Raw genomic sequence first — 9,700 nt, forward strand, 5'->3', positions numbered from 1 at the left:
GTTGTGGCAGAAAGAAGGAGACAGGAGACAGGAGGCAGGAGGGAATGGCAATGGCAATGGGAGCGCCTGTTGCTCGATGAAGCAGGAGCTTCGTTCAGGGTATGGAGTATGGAAAGAGGAACAGATGGCAAACCACTCGACGCAGACAAGGACGATGTAATAAAGTTAGAGGCTGTCAGGCGGCATGCCACAGAAAAGAAATGCGGTTTAACGCACAGACATAGACGCGGCAACAGAACAGAACAAGAACAAGAACATGAACATGAACATGTCATTGTCGAGTCGACTAGCTAGCCTAACTTAAAAACCAGAATTCAAAAATGCTTTACACTGTAGGTGTGAGTGTGCGTGTGTGTGTGTGTGTGTGTGTGTGTGTGTTGGTGTGTGAAAAAGTTCTTTGAGCCAAAGCAAAGTAATCAATAAAGAAATACAAAATGCTAGCAAGCCTTGGCCCATAATGTTCATAAATAAATAAATGCATGAAAGCGGAGAAAACTCAAACTTTTCTTTCTTTTTTTATTTTTTTTTTTGTGTATTTTTATTGCAGCAAAAGAGAGACAGCAGAGACAGAGATTGGGGCGTGGGAAAGCAAAAAATCGAGAAGTAGTAGAAGAAGAAGAACAGGATAAAAGCAATCGAAATTCGAAATCCGCTAACGAAGCAATTAGCATCTGTTGGCATTGCTCTTTCTCTGCTATTCTCTTTCCTCTGTCTCTACGAGAGTGTGTGTGTGTGTGTGTGTGTGTGTGTGTGTATGTCGCCATGTGTCCCAGGTGTTACAGTTCCACATTGCCTATTCCAAGAGCAACCAGAACAAATCCTCTCCCTCTCATACTCTCTCTCTCTCTGTATCTCTTCACCTCTTTGTCCCCCTTCTTCAATGACAACTGTCCAGTTTGTACCGTTACTTAGCCAGAGGGAACTTGTCAAAATCCCCTATAGACAAGAAACGAAACAACCGGACAAACGACAAACCAGAGAACAGCAACTAAAGTAACAGTAAAAGCTAAAGATGAAGAAAACAAAATTAAATGTATATGAACACAAGCGGAAATTTGGCATATGTAGGTAGGTACATATTATTTTCTCTCTCTGTGTGTGTGTGTGTGTGTGTGTGTGTTTGTGTTAGCTACTGCAAGAAAGCACAATGATGGCCACTTGAATAGATTAGGTGCTAAAGACAAAGGCGGAATTATGTTTGCAAAATTAGAGAAATTCGACTAAAATATTCAAATAGATAAATTTGAACCCTAAAGTATGCAATAGAATGCCAAATAAATGTCCAATAGACAATGCCGATAAACAATGTACGAAGGTATTCTTTGAGTGAGTAAGAAAATGAATTCAATTTCATTTATACGTTCAATAGCAATCGAATGCAGAGGACGAAATAGCGAACTCCTGGAGTGCCTATTGCATACTTTAAGGCGAAAGATTTTCCACAGAAAGGCATGTAAAGAACGTTATGTTTGAGACAATAAATCAAAGGAAACACAAAGCAGAAATAAATATAATTTCAAATCGTTGAGGATTACAGATTAGGCGTTAAAACTAACTATTAAAAAATAGAACGATTTTTCATACAATCTGATTATGTATAGAGATTTCCTATATACTTGTTAACCAACACAAATAACATTTCGTGCTGGAATGATGGGAAAAATTAAATCCAGTTATGCATTCCATCCAAGTCCAGAAGATTCCAGCCCAGAAGTAAATGTGCAAGAGGCAGGGCCTGGCAGCAACTTGACTCAACTCTACTTACTACTCAAGAATTCTAGTTATTTGTGCGCTCAGAGTAGCACAACGTTCTTGTAGTGACATCATTAGACTAACGGCATACCTATGCCTGTATATATATATACCTATACATATGTATATGCTGAGCTCTGTGCATTACTAATATAGTATTATCTATTAACTTTCATGCAAACTTAATGAAAATGCTTAAACAACATTGAAACAATCTTGGACACCAGATGAGTCGCAAAATGTGAAGGACAATGGAATGAACTACATTTGCAGGATATCTGAAAGTCGTTTATGTCGTCAATATCTTAGTATGTGGAGTTAGAAATGCTTGGCCATGACAAGCAAAGACACTGATTGCGAATTGGGATGCGAAAAATTCGTCACACAGAATATGATTAATCACAGAGGCTTAAGGCAAGTCAATTAAAGTTACTTTTCTATGATCAAATGGACCAGGTGAATCAACAGCAACCAACTAAAGTGAAATATCTTGAATTAATTTTTGGCTAAACAATTTTTTATGCTGTTTGTTTGTATTTTCCTGCTGCCTGTCATCATTATAAGTAAATAAGTACATAGTAGAGATGCCTGTCCACACTTACCTTCTACCTTTAAGGACATCTTTTTGCTGACCAGACCTACGCACACCCTTACACACCCACACACTCATACCCACTGGGGGAAAGGGAAAGGGAGAGAGAGAGAAAGGCATATACAATTAGCTAGATTTTTGTGGGCGTTGGCCCATTGAGTAAAAATGTAAACAAAATCCGCATTTAATGCGGCTTAAGTGTTGCGGCATAACTTTCGGCACGTCAGATGCGGCTGCTGTTGCTGCTGCTGCTGTTGGCCCGCTTTTTGGCCAATGTAATTAGTATCGCATAGCCCAAACATAGTAAAAGCCCTCAAAGTAAAGTACAAAAACAAAAAACCAGAAAAAAAAGAAAAAAAAAAAGGAATGGCAAAATAAACCAAACCAAAGAAGAAACTTTGTAATAAAAGCCACGCCCATAATGTATAACCACGAATGATGAACCGACGGACAGAGAGACAGAGAAGACAGACGGACGAACCGACCGACATTTAAATGCCATTTAAGCCAGACCGTCAGCCCATCAGTGAGGGCCCCTCTATCGTCGTTCTCGCCAAACATCTCTAGCCCAGTCAGGGTGGCCCAACCACCCATCCGGTTGAGGTAATTAATTATGTATAAAAATATTTTTTTCGTTCACTGCATACTTTTCGGCATGCGGCAATTAAAAACCAGGCAAATCTTACAGAGAGCTCAGCGAGTATGCTTTCCTTTTTTTTTTTTGCGTTTTATAATTTTTATTTTGTATTTTCGTTGCCGTTGTTGTTGTTGTTTGTTTTTTAGATTTCTAATTACGACAGCCTCTTCGGCTGGCTTTTGTGGGCTTTCGGGCACAAAAAGTTTTCTCAAAACGCGGCTTAATTATGTGGCAGCTCTTACTCTCAATCTAAATCTACCTTCACCCTGAATGAAATTCAACAAAATGAAAATAAAAATAAAACGCGCACACACACACACACATACACACACCCCAATACCCATACATATAGACACACGCACGCACATTCAGTAGGAATGAAGGAAATTTCAACAAATTGAAATTTGATAGAAATATTTATGTATGTATGAAAGTTGGACTTTTGCGTGCGCAATGCGCCGCAGCGCAGATTTGGGTGCTGTCTCTCAATCCACTTCAATCCCTACCCAACCCCCCCCCCCCACTCCTCATCACTCCATCCATTCTTTTTTCAGAGCATCATCTACACACTACACCCTAGCTTGGCGTTGCCCTTCGGGGTTTGGGGTTGTAGTTGTTGTTGTTGTTGTTCCTGTTTGCATGGCGAATGGCCCAAAGCTCAAGCGTAAACAAAATTTCAAATTATACACAAAAATGTTTCGTATCAGGTGAGCAGAGAAGAGCTAAGATACAGAGAGAAAGACAGAGAGAGAGAGATAGGGAAAGCAAGAGAAAGTGAGTAAGTTGTTGAAAGGAGAGGGACGTTTGGGGTAGGGGAGGGGGGAGGCAGTTGTAGTTGTTGTGCGTAGCTCTAAATTCTAAGTATAGCCGGGAGGTAGACAGCCAGGGGATCGGAACGCACACAGGCAGAAAAGGTGAGGCAGCTGTAAAAATTTATGCCTGACTTGAACTTGAGGCAAACTATTCAATTAGCCGGACCCCACAACCAACTGAGTTGCAACTGTGTGTGTGTGTGTGTGTGTGTTTAAATGTTCTTCATTCATATGTCCAACTGTACAGGGTACACACACTCCACCAAGCTTCGTCTTCTTCTGCCATTCATCATTCTACCAGTTTTAAAACTTGCTCTTAGTGGCTGTTAAAAAGTTACCTAAGCTGTGGCATATTTAAAATTCATAATTCCAACTACTCGCATTTTATACTTTTGTGTACTTTATTTTTATTTTCTTTCCTGTTTTTTTTTTTTTTTTTTGTCTGTGTGGTTTCTCTAAACTAACTCTGGAGAAAGTTTTTCATCAAATTGTTTGTTCTTTCTCTTGTTGCGTTGGTTGTATTTTTTTTCTCATTCTTTAATACACATGTAAAATGTTTATATGTATGAATGTGTGTGTGTGTGTGTGTGCGTGTGGGTGTGGGTGTGGGTGTGCCTCTTCCCATTTCGACCAAAAATTTAGACACAGTGGCATAAAAGTTTTTCAATTTATTTATGTAATTCATAAAACTCTAACGATTACATGAATACTATATATACCTTTCATTTATAAATCATTTTAATTCAATTATACACTAGACACAACCAGAAGATTCTCATTAAAATTTTCGCAGAAGAAAACTGAGAACTTAGAAATTTGTGTGTGTGTGTGTGTGTGTGTGTGAGTTTGATAGACTTTTTCCTTATACTAATTTCTTGCGAATTTCTTATCCAAAAATAAAATGAAATAAAGTTCCAACATTAGTTTTATGCGAATCACATTTTAGTGATAGTTTTTTAAAGCATAAGTTCGGCAACTAATTGAATTGTATATCGTTTAAGATTTAAGTTATTGGTCTTAATAAAATGAAGGCGCTTTGTTGTTTGGGTTTTTTTTTACCTTTAAGTTTACTAATTTATGTTTATTTTTGGATTTTATTTTTGACTTACATTAATTTTGTAGTGCCCAAAAGTATGCTAGAATATATCAATTAACTGGATAAACTTCGATATACTTATATGTAGATGAGAAATAAATATCATTTAAAATATCAGTTAATTAATGAAAGAGAGTGAGAGAGAGAGACCAGACAGAGAGAGAGAGAGAGAGAGAGAGTGGGGAGTGGCAGCGAAAGATAATGTGGTTTGAGAAATTGTGTAATCCTTAAATTCTGGCTGGATTAATTTAGGTTTTTGTATTTTTTTTTTCTTCCTGTGGCAAATTAATATTAATGTAAATTAATTAATTTATTGTTTGTGGTGGCAAATTGAGCACACATGCATACATTCATAGGTAGGGATATACATGTACATACACATATGCACATATGCCTATTTATTTGCTTAACACATTCGCCTCATTTACTTTCGGTTTACTCGGTTTGAGCGAAATTATGAAAATGCCAACAAAATGATGATATTTCATTTATTTTGTATTGCCACGGCAATGATGAGAGCAAAAAAAAAAAACACGAGAGAGAGCTGATGGACTGCATATTGGTAACCTCCCAATCCCATTCCCATTCCCATTCCCATTCCCATTCTGTTTCCCATTCCCAATCCTTGATCAACAATTTTCATCCTTAACTTCTTTCTCACATATTCATCGTCATTCTCATCGGCATCGGTGGCTGACAATGATGGAGGAAGATTGATGCTTGGCTCCAAAAAAAAAAATAGAAAAAAAGAGAGCGAGAAAAAAAGAATGGAAAAGTGAAAGTGAAAGTGTGACACACACACACACACAAATGAGGGAGTCTGGGGGAAAGTAATTTGTGACTACATTTGGCAAAGTTACCGTTACACCCACAAACAGACATATTTCTATATGTATGTGTAGTTTGTGCTTCTCTATGATGGATTGCACCTCCCCCTTTTCAACCTCCTCGCAACTGATCAAACCCCTTGCCTACTAGCAAATCAAATAAGTAAAGGCAGTTGGTGTCGAAAAAAAACCAAAAAAAACTTTTCCCTTTGGATTGCCATGAAACAGATGTAATGAAATTAAAAGAAGGTTGCCGTTTGCAAATTTTGTTTTCAACCATTAAAAGTGTCCTCAGCACTGCTTATTCGACATGCCTCACATGGAACATGCAACAAGCCCACAGTCACAACTCATAGCACACACACACACACACTGAAATGGGGCACGATGTGCGTAACAAGAAAATGCAATTATGAGGCAAAAATAAAAACAATCAATGGCAATCGCTTTAGGGGCAAATGGGAGGTGGCGAGTGAAGAGTTTGCTCAACGGCAAGAACAATTCTCTACGACTACTTGGACTCCCGCCGCCAACATTTCTCTCCCATGGTGTTCTCTGTCGCAGTCTCAGTGGGTGTGTATCTCTGTGTGTGTGTGTGTGTGTGTGTAGTTTGGTCCCCTGGCAACATTTCGGTTCGCAAAAGTATTAATCACTTCAATGGCGAAATCAATAATTAAAAGCCAGTCCACACAGATGGTCGCTCCTGGCTTACTCTTTCATTCTCTTTTCTCGCTTCCTTTTGCGTGCGTGGGTGTGTGGGTGTGTGTGTGTGTCTGTGTCTCTGTGTATGCGTGCAGGTGTTCAAAAGTTATTAATGGTTTTTGGCGGCTTACGCAATTTGCGCTCATATTAAAGCTCTCCTCACAGTCGGAGTTGGATCTGGGCTTGGGTCCCCATGGTCATATCTTGAAAGATGACCCAGCAAAGATTTCAAACACAGTTCAATAATGTGCAATATATGTCCTTGTGTCTCTCGCTCTCTCTCTCTATCTCTGTCTCTCTGTCTCTCTATGTGTGATTGTATGTGCCCTAAAGGCGAAATAATTTCATTACAAACAAAACTCTGCAATGAAATGGCAAGGACTTTCCATCTCACAAAAGATGAAGATTGAACTGAAGCAAAAGGATTCGAATGACAAACCATACACAATACATTGAAGTTTTAGCAATAAAATTTCACTTTATTAACACTTCGACAACAACAGATAAGAAAAGAAAATGAGTTGAATAAAAAGCAAAGAAAATATTCTAAAGAAATTTGAATATGAAATCTTTATATTTACATTATTTTGCCAAGATGACAGAATATAACTACAAACGTGAAAGTGATTAAATTTTTTAATTCATGGACTATAAGAAATTTATGTTTATCAACTTGGAAGCATGTTTAGGCGAATTTCTTTAAATTTTAGGCCCATCTGAAGCAATATATACATACTTTACATATGTCTCTTTCTCTTTCTTTGTGCCCTGTTCTCTCTCTCTCTTGCTCTCTTTCCCCCTCTCTCTCTTCCTCTTTCTAGGCGTGTGTATAGGTCGTAAGCTACATGACAATAAGAACTCTGTAGTAAACGAAAGTTTACCACTAAAAATTTCTTTTAACCTACACTTTACATACATACATTCACATCTCTATCTTTATGTGTGTGTGTGTGTATCTGTGAGGTGTAGACTTAGGTCTGGACCTGGGCTAATCAACCCTTGTTATGGTTAACGTAATATTCCTTTTGAACATAATCATTTTTGTTTTCATGTTTTAGGCTTTTGCTTGATGTAATTTTTATTCGCCCCATCCTTAAAGTATGCAACATGTTTTCTTTGGGATTCCTTTTATTTTTTTGAGGGTTCCGTGACCAAAAAAAAAAAAAAAACTTCATAAATGTTTTACAGACATTTCTATACCCTTGCTCTAGCTTGTTTAAACCCTTTTTTGTTTTAAGCTTTTGAACATTTTTCATAGAGTATAGAAAAAGTGCTCCATGACACATTGAGTCCAGTTTGCAATTTATTGTCATATGTTAGAGGTCAAAGGCCAGACAGAAGAAACCAAAAATGTGAGAGAAAAGTAAATGTGTCACTTTATATGAGAGACCTATTTCTAGACGAATTTGTTTGAATTTCATTTTGTCTTTAGTTAAAACCTAATCAAGCAAAAAGAAAAAAAACAACACAAGGCCAATTAACTAAATAAATGGATTTTCTAAAAATATTTGAGCTAATGCCGCTCGCTAAAATGTAAATGTATGTACATAAACTTATGACATAATTGAATTTTCATTTCCAGAGCCGAAACAGGCTCAGGGGAACAAATGAAGGGCGTTCAAGTTGATGGGAGGTTAAAAAACTAATTTTGGCATCGCATTCTAAAGATGAAGCTTACGACTTAAGCTCTTAAATTCAGGCTGTATTTTGGCAGGCATGATGCGTAAGGGTGGTTAAGATATTTATTTATTGAAAACTCATTAAAAACTCGTACACACACACAGAAAGAGAGAGAGAGAGAGAGAGAGAGAGGGAAATAAATATAAAAATAAATAGGCCAACAAAACTTGACACAAAAGGCTAATTCCCTTTCATTCAGAAAAACCAAAGTAAAATTTCCGGGCATGTTGACAGAGATTTAAATAGCAAAAAATTAAAAAAACAAAAAAAAAAAAACAGAAATTATTAAGCCTAGATACATGAAAAATCCCACATAAATCCGGAATCTCATCAAATGTGTGCCCAGGCATCAGGAGCCGATCCAAAGCATCCCAAGAATCCAGCACACCATGGACCACACCGTGGTCCACGCCGTTCCAACCACAGCAATTCCACAGATTCGGATGGCAATAGCAGCGACAGCAGCTATTATAGCAATGAGGTGCAAGTTGATGTCGAGGATCCCAATATCATACGCGTTGGCATAATAGCAGATAGTGTGAGTTTGCAACGAATGACAACAAAATACTCTCAATACACTTTCCAATTTGCAGGAAGTCGTTTTGGGTTTTCTATTGGCCGGCATTGGTTATCATCGTGAAAAGTTTCGTAATTATCTCATGGTAGAAAATGGTAAATTGAACAAAACAAAAGAAACTTAACTCCATCATTTTACATACATATATATTTTACAATATTAATAGATATGCCTTTGGAGGACATTGAACATTTCTTTCATATGCTCTATAGACGCCATAATATCGGTGTGATACTTTTGGATTACTTTACGGCTAGACGTTTGCATCATCTACTAGAGAAATGTCATCAAATGCTGCCAGTGATAATTATAATACCAACCAAAACCTCCCTTTTGCCCTATCTGGAGGAGAAGGATCGACTGCGTCGTCAACAACAACGTGAAGCTTATCAGTGAGTCAAGCCATTCGAATCCACAGAGTATTATTTGGGTATCTGGGCTTTAAACATAGAAGCGGAAAACAAAAATTATAAAATTGCTAATAAATTCAAACTATTTCCCGATATATTTTAGTTTTCTTTTGTTTTTAGAGAACTTTAGTTATATTTTAATGTAGATTTCCATTTTATTATGTTCTCTCTTCACCATAACTTTGTCTCTTTCGGGTGATACATATTCGTGACAAGACAAGACTTTTAATCCGATCTCTCCTGCTTTATAGTATGATTTGTTATGATTTTCTCTAACTACCAAGTTTTATCCCAATAGTTTAAAACTGAACTCTTAAGACAACTTACAATCGATGGCCAAAGGGAAAAAGGTATAAAGACTTGACTTTCAACATGAGTTCAAGAAGAATATACAGGACATGAAATCGATCTAATTTTTGTCGGATTTTTATAAAACATTTATCATTTGATGAGATATTCAATTTACTTTCATACTTAGATTAAGATTACTGACTTCCACTGTATATACAATATACTTTATACCTGCTCTTTTCTTTAATAACCTCTGCAAAGTTGATCAAACTTGAAAAGTAGTAAGACAGAAAACATTTTGTTAACACCAACTTTTCGGTGGCA

General features: G+C 37.2%; 1 protein-coding gene across 1 annotated transcript; it reads left to right on the forward strand.

Annotated features, from left to right (window-relative positions):
- The first annotated feature begins 8,288 nt into the window (after positions 1 to 8,288).
- On the forward strand, positions 8,289 to 9,178 carry LOC6648570 (V-type proton ATPase subunit F). Its single transcript, XM_002071290.4, has 3 exons — positions 8,289 to 8,636; positions 8,692 to 8,770; positions 8,842 to 9,178. Exons 1-3 carry the CDS (start codon positions 8,433 to 8,435, stop codon positions 9,069 to 9,071), a joined length of 513 nt encoding a protein of 170 aa, XP_002071326.1. The 5' UTR covers positions 8,289 to 8,432; the 3' UTR covers positions 9,072 to 9,178.
- The last annotated feature ends 522 nt before the right edge of the window (positions 9,179 to 9,700 follow it).

Source organism: Drosophila willistoni, assembly GCF_018902025.1.
Source record: "Drosophila willistoni isolate 14030-0811.24 chromosome XL unlocalized genomic scaffold, UCI_dwil_1.1 Seg141, whole genome shotgun sequence".
In the NCBI taxonomy this organism is placed as follows: Eukaryota; Metazoa; Arthropoda; class Insecta; order Diptera; family Drosophilidae; genus Drosophila; species Drosophila willistoni.